This window comes from Lepisosteus oculatus, chromosome 4 (genome assembly GCF_040954835.1).
Source record: "Lepisosteus oculatus isolate fLepOcu1 chromosome 4, fLepOcu1.hap2, whole genome shotgun sequence".
Lineage (NCBI taxonomy): Eukaryota > Metazoa > Chordata > Actinopteri > Semionotiformes > Lepisosteidae > Lepisosteus > Lepisosteus oculatus.
Window position 1 is genome coordinate 31,984,144 of NC_090699.1, and position 17,238 is coordinate 32,001,381.

General features: G+C 38.2%; 1 protein-coding gene across 1 annotated transcript; it reads left to right on the top strand.

Moving 5' to 3' along the window:
- Window positions 1-1,733: 1,733 nt before the first annotated feature.
- On the top strand, window positions 1,734-12,214 carry LOC102691397 (pancreatic lipase-related protein 2-like). The gene is made up of 12 exons (XM_015346578.2): window positions 1,734-1,778; window positions 3,227-3,381; window positions 3,631-3,756; window positions 4,679-4,813; window positions 5,673-5,781; window positions 5,963-6,082; window positions 7,252-7,371; window positions 9,144-9,262; window positions 10,138-10,267; window positions 11,401-11,512; window positions 11,753-11,920; window positions 12,102-12,214. Exons 2-12 carry the CDS (start codon window positions 3,271-3,273, stop codon window positions 12,172-12,174), a joined length of 1,323 nt encoding a protein of 440 aa, XP_015202064.2. The 5' UTR covers window positions 1,734-1,778; window positions 3,227-3,270; the 3' UTR covers window positions 12,175-12,214.
- The last annotated feature ends 5,024 nt before the right edge of the window (window positions 12,215-17,238 follow it).

Genomic DNA, 17,238 nt, shown 5'->3' on the forward strand with positions numbered 1-17,238 from the left:
TTGTTGCATCATTAGTTCATGTACAAGAGGGCTAACAAAAGATCTAGAGTTGATTCTAGATGTGTCTTTTGCATTTGGAGTTTTTCTCTATATCGTATTTCACTTTGTTTGTGTAGTCTGACTAGTCTACCAAATATAGCAGAGGTCTTCATTGCAAGTTTTTTTTGTACCTCCCTCAGACATTTGCCCTTAATGTTCTGGTCATTTTGGTTTTATTTACAGTGATTATGGTTCTGTCCTTTCTATTGTGGGAATCTTATTTTAGCTTTCCTCTGTCACTGGCCAAACTGCTCTCCCTGTTTGCTCTTTAATATAAACTGCTGTAGAGCAGGGAACTCAGGGCAGCGTCTCCAGGTGAGAGGAGAGCTTCCTTTTCGGATTCAGAAGCTGATAATAATAATAATAAAAAACAATTTTATATAGCGCCTTTAAAGGTAGCTTCTCAAAGCGCTTTACAGGATGACAACAATAAATAAGAAGAATACACAAGATAAAACACAATTACAATATATAGAGGAGACCGTGGATGGTGGTACTAAGAAAAGCAGAGGGGTGAAGAATGGAACCAGTTAAGTAAAGGCTTTTCTGAAGAAGAGGGTTTAGAGTCTGGATTTGAAAGAGTTTAAAGAAGGTGACTCTCTGATATCCTTGGGGAGAGAGTTCCAGAGCTTGGGGGCATAACAGGAGAAGGCCCTGTCACCCATACAATGTAGACGGGCTTGGGGGACAGTAAGGAGAGCAGAATTAGAAGAGCGAAGGTTGCGGGGTGGGGAGTAGGGCGATAATAGTTCAGACAGGTACTGAGGTGCCAAGCCATGCAGAGCCTTAAGGGTGAGCATGAGGATTTCAAAGTCTACACGGAATTTGACCGGAAGCCAGTGCAAGGACTCGAGGATAGGAGTAATGTGAAGACTTGCACTAGAACTGGTCAGGATTCTGGCTGCTGAATTTTGGACATGCTGCAGTTTGTTCACAGTAGAATTAGATACCCCAGCGAGTAGAACACTACAGTAGTCAATTCGAGAGAACCCAAATGTGTTGATCAGCTTTTCAGATACAGTTAGTGATAGCAAAGGGTGTAGTCTAGCGATGAGGTGAAGAAAAAAAAAGTTTTGATAGTATGCTGCACATGTGGGTCAAATGTTAAGCCAGAATCGAATATAACCCCAAGGTTTTTCAATATTGATTGAAGCACAAGTACAGAACCATCTACAGATAGGGTTACAGGACTGGCTTTACAAAGTTGACGGGGGGTGCCAATAAGCATGTTCAGATTATCTCAGCTTGCGAACATGTCTTAGAAAATAGTTCTCGCTGTGTTAAAGACCTTTGCCTTGACTATAAAAGTTCTTCCTGAGCCCAACCTCACGGCGTTTCCTTAAGCAGGCAAAAGCAATGTGAAAGTGATCATACAAAAAGGATTCCTTCTTTAGGCTTTCCATCTCAGTGGAACTCTTTGACAACCTCTGAGAAACCTCCCGATGCTTTGCTTGTCTTAGACATTATCATGGATTAGCTGCACCTACTGTTCATCACCTGCTTCCTTCCCAGCTATAATCATGTACAGTACATGTGACTTATAACAGGATCTTATATAAAGGAAAGGGAATATTATTTTATTCTAACAGCAGAATTCAAGGTAAGCGATGACTGATTTATACTTTGTACAGGAATGTCTTTGATAGCCCTAGAAATTACGAATATGAGAACAATGATGTTTGTTTTTTAGATGTTGCTATCCTGTGTTGCTGTCCTGTTTTTCCTTGGCACTGTACACAGTAAGTCTAGTTTTTGGATGCAGTTATTGTAAGTAATAATGGTGTCTGCATTATTTAACAGCAACAAATTAGTGTCACATGCAAAAATGTATCCCTTAGCCTCACAATGTTGGGAGAGCGATTCTTGATAATTCTGATATTTTTAAACAAATGCTCAAAACATGGAATTGGGCTGCATCAAAGAAATATTTCTCAAATTATTTATATTATAATTAAATTATATACATCTTAGTAGTGTAAGCATACACTGGCTGAAATATTATTTTTTGTACATTATAGAAAGTAGAAGTAACCTTTGTGTCAAGGCTAAGTAGATTTTACTTTTGTGGATCATAGTATACTAAGCATCAAAGAAACATACCTATTTTTTTAGAATAATAAAGTCTTTGAATTTTGTACTGGTTAAATGTACTGGTTAAATGCTATCGGTGTTATTAGGTTCATTCCTACCTGACATACAATTGATGACAGCAAAGGAACAGGTAAAGGTTTATTCCATGCTGAAAAGAAAAGGAATTAAAAAAAAGAAAAGGTTTATTTCAGCATGGTACAGTTAAACCTTAAGCTGTTCCTTTGCAGCCTACGCATGCTGACGCAGCTCCCTACTTGAACTCCTTCAATTAAGTAAGTGTTGGATGAGCATTAAAGAAATTAAATTAATGTGAATTGAGTGGGTACATGTGATTGTAATGTGATGATTGTGAAGTCTGGCAAGAGTGAGAAAAAAACAGAATATGGTGCTACTCAAGGGAATGCTGCCTCCATACCATTATTAGAGCAATTCTTCAGGTAGACTCGCCAGCAGTGAAGGCAAGATCTCTTGAGCATTGCTTTGTGGAGACCACCCCGAAGGACATCAGCAAACACAATGCAGACGTGTTGAAAAATACGTTAATTGTTGTCTACGTCAGATAAATTGATGAGGAGGTCCAACTGTGATGATCAGAGCAAAAATGTCTATTTTCAACTGACCTCCTGACTGCAACACACTAAATTGATCAAGACCTTGGACTTCACCCACTGTAGGCTCTTCCTGATGTAGCAATGTGAACATGTCCTCATTTGTCCTTCTCACTTACCCTGAGATATGAGAATGCAATAGTCCATGGTTGACCTGCTTTCCAGAACTGAGCCCTTTAGAACTGTGATATGAGCCGGGACAACGGGACATCTTCCTGCAGTGTGCTTATTGACAGGCACACGCTTGTCCAGGTGTCCCTGAGTGGTGTCACATTGGCAAATACATTGAACATGAGCAACAAACAGAGAGCAGAGATTTTAGAACATTTGAAAGTCTGAATGTCTGAGAAATTTATGATTGATTTACTTACTTAAAGGCTTTAGTGAAAACTAGCTCTTAAACACCAATGAAGAGAATTGCAAATCTAATGTTCCGCACAAGGTTATATTTTGCTCAAGGCTGCTTGCTGTGTCTTCCATTACGACAGCGGCTGAAGTCTGCTATGGCAGGCTAGGCTGCTTCACAGATGACATGCCCTGGGCTGGCACAGCAGAGAGGCCCATCGCTAAGTTACCCTGGAGTCCAGAGAAGATTAGCGCCCGCTTCCTCCTTTACACCAGGCAGAACCCAAACAATCACCAGGTAAGCAGACAAGGCAAAGGGTCGACAGGGCCGGGTCCAGAGAACATACTACTCTACTGTATTACATGCAAGTGAATACACTCTTAACACAAACCTTAAAACTTTCCCCAGGCAAGACAATGAACAACGGGCCTTAATCGTCATTATAATAGATAGAGATGAAAAAGCAAGAGCCATGCTTTTTTGTTTCTAAAATATTACTGCTATGTCATTAAACCTATGGCAATTTGTTCATCTTCATTTCTGCAGGAAATTACAGCTGACAAAGTAGAGACTATTCTGGCATCAAACTACAGGGGAAACAGGACGACACGCATCATCACCCATGGATACATTGATAAAGGAGATGAAAACTGGCTGATTGACATGTGTAAAGTATGTTGGAGTCACCCTTTCTTATTGGTGCACATATACCTACACCACACACATCACACAACTAATTAGTAAAATGAATTGGAATCCTGGCAAGTCAATTCATTCAATTCAATGCTAATTCCTTTGGCTGCTCTATACAAATTATTTAAAGCTACCTTAAACCATGTGTATTCCATTCCCTTGGCATTGCCTCTCTAAATCCTGCCTTTAGTCCAACACATTCTACAGTTTTCAATTAAAAGCGATGCATGCACAGCACAATAGATAATGTCATACAGGTCCAAAATCACAGGGGAAAGAATGTAGTGATTTTCCTGTAGTATTTATTAGCTCAAATTATGTAACATATACAGCAGAGATAATTTAATTCTCTTTTTACGAATCATCGGCTTTACAAGGTTTGCACCATACAGTCCTGCAGACATTGCCTGCCACACTAAAGTCATTAAGCCATTCTATACAGTATGTGCATTCTATAGGTGGCTGAAACACCCATTCTCTTTTCTAATTAGCCAGAGGATTAAACCCATGACAAGCTTGGGTGAGGTAGTATGAAAATTCTATGGTAGCGATACTGCTGAAAAGGACTGAGAAAGAAAAGTCCTGCGGAGAGAGAGCTCAGCCACTGAAACAGCAAAAGGTTCCAATCCTACAGCGTGAAGGAACTCAATGCACATTCTTAAGAGGAGTCAAGAAAAATAAAAGCTGTCCGACTCATGAACCTGAACCTGAACCTGAACCTTGGAGGCAGTCAAATGGAAAAAGTTTTAGCATCAATATGAAAGTATCCTGAACCCAGCCATCTACTTTGGTTTTAGAAATATAAGACACACCAGTATATTAGGCCATTCCAAAACCCTCCCCATTAGCAATGACAAGTTTCTCTCCAGTTCGCTCATTTATTGAATCTGCATGGTTATAGCTGATGCTGCAAATAGAAGATATAAACTGCATCTGTGTAGACTGGAAGAAAGGAGGGAGAACCCTGTACACGCAAAGTGCTCAGAACATCCGAGTGATTGGAGCGCAGATGGCTGACATGGTTACAACATTTCAGGTAAATAGAAAATCCACACGATTTGATATACGGAACATTAGTCCAAATAATCTTGCAGGACTTGGATTTAGTTGAAATTCTAGCAGCTGAATTCTGAACATTCTGCTGATAACATGCTTTGAAAAATGCACTACTGTAACCCAATCTAAGAAAACAAATGCATGAAGTAATTTCTCGGTATCTGAAAGGGACAACACAAGTCATTAACGGGGAATATTATGCAGGTGAAAAAAGCACCTAAGTAATATTTCTGACATTCGTTTCTAATGTTAAACTGGGGTTGAAATAAGGTTTTCCATAGGTAGGCAGTAATACATCATTTTGTAAATGGGGAATTTCATTAAACCATTGACAAAAAATCTTGATAAAGTAATAAAATAATGTTCTTAACATTTAGATAAGATAGCAGATCTTGACACAGTCAAGTGGGCTAAACAGCTCACTCCAAGCTATTTAGAGGGTATTGGAACTAAGACTTTCACCCTTGTAAAACAATTTCAACATTATCTCTGGGTTGCACTAGAGTTTTTTTTAATAAAAAAACATGAAAGAACACTTTTCTAAGAAGTTCAAAATATTTGGATTTAAAAAGGACTCAGAAAGCCAAAACCCATGTTACTAGAGAGAGAAATGCCTTGCTAGCATTCTTCTGAAGATCACCGAAAAACCTCACAAGCATTTTGGATAGTTTAAATACATTTTAGAGGAGAAGAAATTGTTTCAAAACCTTAATACTATCTTTAAACAGGTGCAACCAGAGTTCGGTGTGGAACATTTCCACAAGTATCCCATTAGGTGATCATTTTGGAGGACACTAGTACAACCTGTTAAATAATGATATGCTTATGTTTATAAACAGACCAACTTTAAGCAGAAGCCAGCTGACTTTCATATAATCGGACACAGTCTAGGGGCACATGCTGCTGGTGAAGCAGGCCGAAGACTCAAAGGTCTTGGTAGAATCACTGGTAGGTACTCAGCAAGCAACTGTATTTTAAATGGCATATTTAAGAATATATTTGTTTTCCTACTTAAAGTCATGCTCAAAACAAATTTTATAACCAACATCAATACGAGCTATTCGTTATAATATAGTCCAAGCCCTTCAAAGACAAGGGAACACTAAACTATTGTTTTATTGACTTCCAGGTCTTGATCCTGCAGAGCCATACTTTCAGGGAACTCCCATCTTGGTCCGACTGGACCCTAGTGATGCAGTTTTTGTTGATGTGATTCACACAGATTCACTTCCCATGCTTCCTTATGTTGGTAAGGTTGAAATTTAGGTCAACACTTGGCAGAGACCAGAAACTCCAACTGTAGCTCAAATTGTATGAACTTGAGTCATGTTTTCTAGAGTTCCAACAATCAAAATGAAAAAAGCCCACAATAATAATGCAGGATTGTCTGCAATATATATCTTTCTTTTTGTTTATTCAGTCATATTCCCTGAATGCTGAACCTTATTTTTAACAAGAGTTTAGAATACTTAGAACAGGTACAAACAACACAAAAAGGTTTCTGAAGTACTTAACTGGTATATACTTGTACACACTGGATTTTGAAAGTCAGTGCGTTGAGAATGAAACCTGTCTGAGTGGTAAAAGTGTTTTTCATGACTGCCAGCAAGCAGAGAGAATGTAAGTAAAAAGCTTTTTTCAAACTTTTGATTCTTACCAGAAGAGGATAGAATGTTAGAACGAGGAGAATGAGTTTCCTCCTCTAAAGCAACTGTTATTATTATGTTGACTATGTTGGCCTAAATCCTGGTACAATAAGGCTGAGGAGTAGGAAAAAAGTGAAATAATAAGAACAAATGAGAATACAGTAGACAAGGATTTTGAATTTTGTTCACTATTCTTTGTTGCTGAAGGCTTGTTATCGGGATATACTGTAGGGTCACAGTAAACAGTGTGGAGAACATGGAATTCTGTGGAGACTCAGATGAAACATTCATATTTGATCTCAAAGGAATACTGAATCATCTCCACACTGTGCTATACTGTACCTCATTCAGCCTAAAGGAGTATTTTTACAAGATAATTCTGTTGGAAAGGTGACTTTTACGAAATACCATCATGAATAGGGATGTCACCTGAGGATCCTGTCTAAATTCCAGTCTGGGTTTGCACAAGACAAGACTTGCCCACCTGAACTTTTATGCTTTATTCACCTGCTGAAGTAATCTGTCCCATTTCCACCTGATTGGTTGTGCAGGGGGCTGCTGGCACACAATGGCTGCCAAATATCATCTATGCAGGTGCTGCACCACAGTGGTAAATATAATCCTCCTATATGTAAAGCATATAGCGATCCTTTATGATACCACCATACAAATGCAAAGAATTATTCTCATATAAAACATGGTACAAGGGAGAAACATACAACATTGTTATACATATTCTCGCCAAAATGACTTGCTGTTGACTCTCTGGCAGGAATGGGAATGTCGCAGGCTGTGGGTCATCTTGACTTCTACCCCAACGGAGGGGAACACATGCCAGGCTGTGACAAGAATGTCATTTCTCAGATAATTGACATAGATGGGATTTGGGAAGGTTGGTATTTCATTTCAACTGGTTTGAGTAGCTGTTTAAGCCTTTAGTTTGTCTCAATATTACTTATGTAAGAGGTCTACATAACATAAGAGTGTTCCAATGTTATCACTCACCAAGACGCTCAACAGTGTAGATGCAATGGCTGGTCTTTTTGTGTAATAGATTTGCCTGCTTCTTGCATTTGGGTGCATGGGAAGAGACTGAGAGATTGTGGATTGAATCTCTGGTCCAACTACACATTCTACTGGATATAACAGTTTTACTATCTACTTTGTTCAGCAATTTCTATAAAATGCAGTCATAACTAAGGAAATATGAGTTATTAACAGACCCCTAGCTTGAATATTTCAGAGGACATAAGGAGAAAACTACATGGAAGTGCATTTAAGATAGAGAACAGGAGGGCACCCTTTACACAGGGGGTTGTGGTGGTATGAAAGAAGCTACAAAGACAAAGTTCAAGTTGATACCGTCTCTTCTTTCAAGATTAGTTAATAACTACCAAACAGGCAACTAGCTCTTACTCAAAAATGGGAGCATAACCCACAGAAGGGAGAATTTCAGAAGTAATATCATTTGTTATATGTAAAACTTTGGAAATTATAGTTATTACAACTTAGGAAATTACAGCTTAATCAGAAGAATATTTTAGCTTTTAATAAGGGAAGGTGCTGTCTCACTAGCTTGCTATCATTCTTCAAACAAGCAAGAACAATAGGCAAAGCTAAAGCATTCATATGACAGACTTACATTAATGAAGTCACCACGAAAGATGTATTCTCTACATAAAAAACAAGGGAACCGATGCTCTGTATGCATACTGTATGGATCAAGAAATGGTTAACAAACAGTTCACCATTTTAAATGTAATTTTAAAATACACAACAAGATAAAAGCAGTGGTGTGATGCAGGGATCTAATTCAGACCCATTATTCATCCTGATCTATATCAAAGATTCTGATGTGCAGTTCTTAGCAAGCTACTTAAATTTGCAGATGATATATGGAGTATGACAAAATAGAAATTCAGGATAAAGCAATTACAAAAAGACTTAAAGTCGAGGACTGGGCAGACACATGACAAAATAAATTTAGCATGTGTAAATGCAAAGTAATCCATGTCAAAAGTAGCAACATACACTATAGATATTACATGGGTGGTCCTGATTTGCAGGAAAACACGTTAATGAGCTCTGTGTGTTGATGGAGATTCTTCTGTCCTTATCAAGACTTAGACTTGTGCAGAAGCAATGTGAATTTAAATACAGGGAAGTTGTGCCTAAGATTTACAATGCAATAGTGAGATAGTAGAATATTGTGTTCAGTTTTAGTCACCACACCGCAACAAGTATATTATAGCCTTAGAAAGAGTTTAAAGAAGAGCAATAAAAATGATAGGGGCTATCTTAGGGGACTGCAGTATACAGACAGGTTAAGGGAGAGTAATCCTTTCACTCTAGAACAAAGCTGATTGACAAGACCTTTGATTCAAGTATATAATATCCTAAGGGGTATATATAACATTAATCTAAGGAACTATTTTACCTTTAGTTGGAAAAAAAAGAGAGAAGAAACCTCTTCTTTCACACATGTAGTTTGTATGTGGAGCATGCTTGCTTGCCATGTGGTGGAAATCCAAACTTTGAGCATTTGGAAAGTATGCTAGGGAGTTCTAGACTAAAACAACATGTTAGGCTGATCTCACCCTTTCTTAATTTTATCATCATCTGAGGTCTTACAAGTACTATATATTTTTTTCTGTCTCTTGCCAGGAACCCGGGACTTTGTGGCCTGCAATCATCTGAGGTCTTACAAGTACTATTCGGACAGCATCTTAAACCCAGAGGGCTTCCTCGGATACCCTTGTAATGACGATGAGGCATTTAAATCTGTAAGTGATTTGTCTTCACCTGACAATCTAATAGATTTTGTCCTTTGTCTTTAAGAACGAAAGCTTTAGAATTTGCACTGCATGGATTCACTGTAGTAGATACATTAGAAATTGACCTCCTGCAGTGCAAGCATCTACAACTAACCTGTACCTATGTCAGACTTGTAAAACCAGTGGAGCTGTTCTGCATTCAACATTTCAATCGTTTTAACTACATAACTGAAAGGGATGGCTTTTCTACAGCATGCAGTCAAGCTGGGCTTGTGTTTACCAGAATCAGCTCATTATTGACATTAGGACCAGTTTTACAATATCAGATGCTGCTGCTTTAAAAAGACCTACAAAACCTACACATACACTGGCCCTCCAGAACCGGGATTGCCCACCTGTGAATTGTGTCTTGGAAAACATACAAATGTTGATAGTTTTTCTATAGTTGTCACTGAATATTAGCAACTACAGATGCTCATTTGGTTGATGTTGGAACCTGTTTTTTTGCCACTCCATATCTGAATATTTGAATCCTTTCAAATTTAACTCTGTAATGTAACCATAGTGCGATTCCAAAACAAATGTTAAAACTCTTTAGCATCTATGTTGGAAGTGACAAATATCTTTAATATGAAATCACACCCTTTGAATTGTTGAACTGCCAGCACAATTCCTTATTGTATCAGTAACTGTCCATACGACTGCTCAAAATGTATATGAAACACTAAAAGGAAGAAAGGCTGAGTATACTGTATACCAATAATTCCCTGGATACACTGCTTTCAAAAGATAAACCAGAAATGTGAACCAAGGAAAAGTGGAGAGAATAACCAGGATAAGAAACAGACACAGTTACTGTTTATGATCTCTTCCTCCCCATTCAGGGTTCCTGCTTTCCCTGCCCCCAGAATGGGTGCCCTTTCATGGGTCATCATGCAAATGAGTTCCATGTACCAAAAGGTGCAGAAAAGTTGAAGTTCTATTTAAACACTGGAGATGCCCGGCCTTTTGGACGTATGTACTCCTACACAGAGGAACTACAAACATCTACTTTTAAGGACTTTTCACCCTGAAGCAATAATGTACAACTCTAACATTTTTCTAATTAGTTTAATCATCAACTGTTTTACATCTGTAAACATAAACAGTGAGAAGTTTAATCTTATACTTTAATCTAGAAATTAGTACAGCTGTGTATGGGTATCAATCGCTTATTGTCAAATGTCAAATTACAAAATACCTGGCCTCTTTCAGGCTAATGTGAATAACATGTGTCTATACTGCATTTTCACAGGTGAAGGCTAGGTGTGAGTATGCAAGTATAACAAAGATTAGAATCATTCCTTAAATTCATCATTCAGTTCTGTGTAATGGTTCCCCATATCAACGACAACAATTTGGCTTTCAACTGGTCATCTTGGTTTACACGGGGAAAAGAGTGCACCAGATGCTAACTGTATGTCAAATGCAATGATATTTATTATGTTTGGAGTACCAAACCAGTTGGTCTTTCCTGGTGCAATTTTGAAACAGTTTTGGCTCTTGAAGAAATTGGACAAGTTTCAATTCAATCAGTGCCAGGTGTTCTTAAGAAAAGATTTTGAAAGGGATTTCAAAAACAGAAGTTAGGCTAACATGTATGTAGATTGATGCAGGACCCCAGTTCTTGTCATAAGATAAATGCTTTATCTGTTCCAGTGTCCCTTGACTGGTATGATGTGGCTAGGCATTCTCATGTCTCACACGAGCAGTTTGAAAAATAGGAAGAAATGAAAATCCTCATCACTGTAGGCTTGTGCTATGTAAAGTCCAAATAGTCTTCATCAAGATAACAGTAGATCCCCCACCATCCCCGTGGTTCTCCTCATAGGTCAAACCTTTCACAGACTGAACTCTTCTTTGAATGACATGTTTAACAACTGTCCAAGCATCTGTTTTATTTACAATTTAAAGCATGGGTTGCAGAAATGAGGTTTGGGCATACTAGTGATGCAGTATATAAACTTATTTTAATTAAAATCTAAGTAAGAAATAGCCTTGGATGTAAATCGCAAACCGCAAGAGGATACTGTCAAGTCAGGCTCCAACAGCCATGGGTTGTCTGTCTCTTTTATTTGACTTAAAATTCCTTCCTTCCTTCAATACAGGGTGGCAGTATAAAGTGACAGTCACAGTCACAGGTGACAGAGCCGTTGCAGGCTACATTATGGTATCTGTATTTGGGACAAATGGGAATACAAAACAATATCAGATTATGAAGTAAGTACAGTTATTATGAAATATTCCACTCATATTAACTTGATTAATGATATGTTTGAGTAATTCTATGTATTAGAAACATGCCAAGATGTCAGCTCTGGTAAGCCTTTCCTTGCTCCACTGAGTTTAAATATGGACAAGAGCCACCATTAAGCACCCTAACATCAGTGGCTGGTACAAACATACCAGTTTCACATGGTACTGTACACAGAAACGTGTTAATCTGGAATCTCTCCGCAGGGGAACTCTTCGTCCAGGAAGAACATACATTGGTTTTATTGATACAGAGTTGGACGTGGGTGACGTTACTAAAGTAAAGTTCCTCTGGAGTAACAGTCAAATCAATCCTCTGCTGCCTACATTTGGAGGTGAAACAGTGGTTGTGCAGAGAGGAGAAGACGGGAAAATGTACGTACAGTGCTAATACTAAAACACAAAAGATATACAGTATATTGCCTTTCGTGGACAATAAGTTCTTTTTAATTTTAAACTGTATTTTTAAAACTGCTAAACACAAGAGGGCAGTGTTGCAACACATAATAATACTTTTTATATGACCACTTGACACTCTGTCTCTGTTGCACTGCAGGTTCCAGTTTTGTGGGAGAGGACAAGTGCGAAAAGATATCCTTCAAACCCTGGATGCCTGCACATTTCTGTAAGAGCTAACGCCATTCAAAACACTCAAAATAAAGTCTTATTCAAGCACTTGAGTTTGTCATTTACTTTTGCTCTGAACCAGTGGTGGAAGTGGGTCTGAATGACCCAAAAAAGAAAAGTGGAGGTGAAAATAAAAACACAGGACAGGTTCTAAATGAAAGGAGCAGACAGCTACTACAGCAGATAAATATACACCGACAAATTCAGTATTATAGGGGGTCTCTCTCACAAACACTTAAAAGTGGATTTCATATTCTTCCATGGTTGTGTTAACATTATTAAATGCATTTGTATATCACCCAGTCAGCTTTAACCTTCCATTTAATACAAATAAGAAAAAACAGGATCTTGCCATATGCGAGTAAATTTCACACAAGAAGAACATCCCACACATTTGTTTTGAAAATGAAACAAAATCAGGAAACTACAAACACCTTCTGAGCAAAACAATTACCAACAACACTAATATACTGCAGGTTACTGTCCAACCAGCAAGAGGCTCTGAAACAACAATCATTTTCATCTCCACTAATTTGTCCTGACTGTGTACCTGTGTACTGTGTACAAATTCCACACATTCTTAAGGACGGAACAGCTGCTTTGCATATCCTGACAACAATATCAGGATATATAAGATAACTATGACACAACAGCAATCTAATTTTTTTTGTGATTAACAACTCAGCATTGAAGACAGGAGCCTTCAGTCCTGGACCCTGTCTCATGCATTGAGAAACCACCTGCTTTGTAAAGAACAGGACCACTTTTGAGTTATTAAAAATGTTTTTGTTCAGTTGGGGGAATTCTGGTCCTAGAGTGCTTTTACTGATTGCAGCTGAATATTTCTAGGCCTTTATGAATCCTGCTGGGCAGGAGCAGTGTTGGGACCCCAGATTTAATAAATAGCAATGGAAAAAACACGTCAGGTTCCATGCTTCCGATTCTAATCTGTAAGTTAACTTTCACTAACACAACTATTTATAAATGGATTATCTATTTTGTTAGAATAGGTTAACATGAAATTTGTATTTGTATCCTCTCTTATGTTATATGTTGTGTCCAGAAGAGCCATGCTAGAACAAAGTCATCTGCAGTTCAGTCCCATCATCCCCAAGTGTCAATGTTATCAAAACATGACTGAAAAGTTGACCAAGTGTTCACAGCAAAACGTGTAATAAAGTCATTTGTGAGTGCATTAGAACTAGCATTTCAACATTTCGCACTTTCAGCAAAAGTGTGACAAAATAACCATGACAAATAATGAATGTATTTTATAGATAGACATCTAAAACTGGTCTGAAGGCCAGATCTGAAAGTTTGAGTCACATAAAGAAAACACACCCACAGAAAATACAGGAGCACAGGCACCTGAAAATGTTCATATTCAAACAAAAGTGAAAGAATATAATGTTGCTACTATTATAAGTGGTGGAGTTTCTATTCTCCTTTCACAGATACTTCATGGCCATATAGTGTTTCTTTATGTTGTTGACTACTGAAGACAGAAATAAATGCATGCATGTTGGCAATCTACGTTAGAGTTTCACATTCTGAAAGTCTATACATTTTACCCTTTGTTCTAACTCCATTTCATTTTTATAGTCTAAATAGTTATGGGAAACACTGTTTTCAACTGTGAGTGATCTAAAGTCATTGAAAATTCAGATTTCAAACGTATATGTTTGGCATTCCATACCCTTTAGGTTCATTAAATCCTTTCCTATTTTCTTGACTAAATTGGTGAACTGTAAAAAAAAGTCTAAACAGCAGCTTGATAAACATTACTTTTAATAATGTTGAAAGACTGACTGTCGCTTTTGCGAAAACAGACATTTGCACTAAATTACATGTTAAGATTGTTTCTTTTTTTCCCATTTAGGCGTAGTGCACATCAGCAAAATTCAGCTTAATGTGTCACTTATGTATCTAATTTGAATAGGCCACATTTGTATTCAGTATTCATTTATGTGTCCCAGGCATTTCACTTGCTTATAAAGGCTTGATTGCACAGCATTGTTGTGGACTCATTTATTTAGATCCCCACCCTATAATCAATGTTGTAAAATAGGGCATTAAAAAAAGCCTGCCATTTCCATCATAATGCTGACAAAGTAAATTCATATTCATGTTGACTTTCGCAGCCAGCCATCATCACTGCACAATACCAATCAGAACAATCTCCTTGTTGCTCTGCTGTACAGCTTGAGGCAGAACTACATTATAGTATTATATGTTGATTTAAATGTCTGAGGGAACTTGCCCATTTCTTCAACATTCATTTAGACAGCAGTCACTTTTTTTATTCCAGCCTTCAATAAGAAGACTAACGACAAAATAGCCTGTTAATTCCAGTAATTACAGTCATCTGCCTTGTAGAATTTAAGGATGACAAACTTATATTCTGTTATGTGAGACATTACTTTCAGTAAAAGTTTAGAAACAAAGTGGAGGGAGGCCTGGCCAAGGAATAATATACTGAAACACTTTGAAAACACAACCCCAGCTTCAAGATAAACATTAAATAGGATATAGTTCTATTAATTCCATAGATCTGGGGTGTGACGTCATTTACAATTGGTTAAACGTTTCTGACAAATGTCCTGATAAACGCGGTGTGAATCACATGGGACAGAGAGGTTAGAGTTAAGGTTTTTTGTTTTTTCCTAGCCAATAAGAATTGGATGGCAAAAAGAGGTCTTTAACACCCAGATACAGTACTTGACAGGAGGACAAATACAACAGGTGACTACTCAGGTGAAACTCGGGGAATGGAATCAGGAACATATTTTGCATTTAGATCTTGTAGATGTATTCATACAGATAGTGTTTCAGCTTCATAAGTCCAGATTAAACCGTAATTAAACATAGAATTCATACTCACTTGCAGCAACAAAGTCATATAGGTCAGCGCAGAAGTGTTCTGGTACCTTGGTTTCCACAATCCAGAAAGTCAGCCAAGTGCAGTTCTCCTTTTTATCATTAATGAAAAATTGCTATGGTCTTCTCATAACTCAAAAGTGACTTGAGCTATTATTTCACCCAGTGCCCTCCCGCTGCAAAGAGAATTTACTTTCTTATTGCATCTTTAAGGGTTAACTTTGAATAAAAATTATTTCAAAATGTTTGATCTGGTAAGAAACTTCTACAGTTATTGTTTCTCCTAGAAAACCCTGTAGAAGCAGTAAAGAAGGTTAAACTTAAAAGACAAAATTCAAGTCTGGTTAAACATCTCACAGGTGATTTAATGAAAAGAATAGTAGCATGCTGCCTGCAGATAGCAAAAATAAACTATATATATATACTGATGGAAAAAAGAAACTCAGCACCTCCTCCTCCACACTCTGGCCCTCCCGTCTGCGTGGAACAGGCTGAAGAGTGACTCATCCGTGAAGAGGACCTGATGCCACTGCTGATGAGTCCATCGCAGCCTCTGTCTGGCCCAGGCCAGTCGGGTGTGACGTCTAGGAGGTGTGAGCAGAGGCCCTCTGACAGGTCGCCTTGCTCCAAGGCCAGCAGCCTGGAGCCTCACTGTCCTGTCACTGATGTGTCTGCTGGCAATTTCAACAGCAGTACGGGTGGCAGATCTGAAACGATCTCTCAGATGGACCAGTCTGATGTGTCGGTCCTGCTCTGGTGTGGTCACCCGAGAGCGAATGGATCTTGGACGGTCATCTATCTTGCCGGTCTGCTGAAACCTTCTCTGCAGTCGGGACACAGTGGAGCAGCCTACTCCATAGTGTCTGGCAATGCTGGCACATGACATGCCTTCCTGCAGCATGCCAATGGTCCTCTCCCTTGCTTCTGGTGACGTTTGTGGCAATCAGGAATGCACAGAAAACTGACTGACCTGATCAGGCATTGCTCCACCTGAACCTCGGTGGGTAAAAGTGCACCTAACGAGCTTTTGTGTGATTGGCAAGTTGCAATGCCTCACTGCACAAGCTGTATGGTTGGTCAGTGGGCTTAAAACAAATCGACAACTTTTTGTGAAAGTACATAAGCTATAACTATTGTATTCTCATTCCAGAAAATGTTGCGTTTCTTTTTTCCATTAGTATACTGTATATACAAGACAGGAAATAATGAGCATGAAGATCCACCTATGAAAAAGATGTTATATGTTCCCTCCTCAGGGCAATGGCAAGCAATACAAAAGGCAATCAGTTTTAAGTATATAAGTTAAAAGTTAAAAGTGTAGAATTTAAGAGGTTGTGCAATGCTGCATAACTTTAGAAAACCCCTGCTGTTGATAGTGGGGCTTTACACATCCAGTGCTCAATAGCGATGTAAATATAAAGGTCACGATTCCTCACTTCATTAACTACATAATAATCTTTGGGACTGTGATTATACGGTAAGACAAACTAAGTAATGTCTTGAGCTGACAACAGTAGTGCTCCCCATTTCTGGTGATTTGTTTATCACGTGATGTTCCTTTAACCAGGTCTTGGAAAGAATGTTTACATTTTTAAGTTTAAAATTAAAAAAAAAAACACTCAATGCCTCTTAATTCCTAGAGCCGGTATGTTCTCACTTGACTATCTTTCGCTTAAATATCTTCTATCTGAGCCGCTGGGAGTCCTACCGTTTGCGTTTCCACAGATAATGCCAACGTAAACTATCTCTTCCGATACTTTCTAAACAGATGCGCATTTATTTTCACTAGTTGTCGAGCTAGACGATCTAACAAAACTTTTCAATGGAATGGATTATGGTACCTAATGATTAAAAATGCAATAATTCAAATGGCTAGTTATGATAAAATCATTCTATACTCAGAGAACAATGAATAAGGACGGGAAAACTAGTAGTAATAGTGAAGACTCAGTAATCGAGGATTCCTTCAAAAGGAAGGAGCGTTCGATGTAAAACAGCGAAAACGTGGAATATTACTTTACATCAACATATAACCTGTAAAGAAACAGCGGCAACTATCACAAAAAGATTCCTCGTTGCTTTTTGGTATCTTCTCCGAAACCTTTTTTTTTTTGTGTGTGAGCCGGTCTACTAAATAGAGTACAAACACACCCTTTATGCAAGTACAACTCCACGTGAAAAATCCAGCA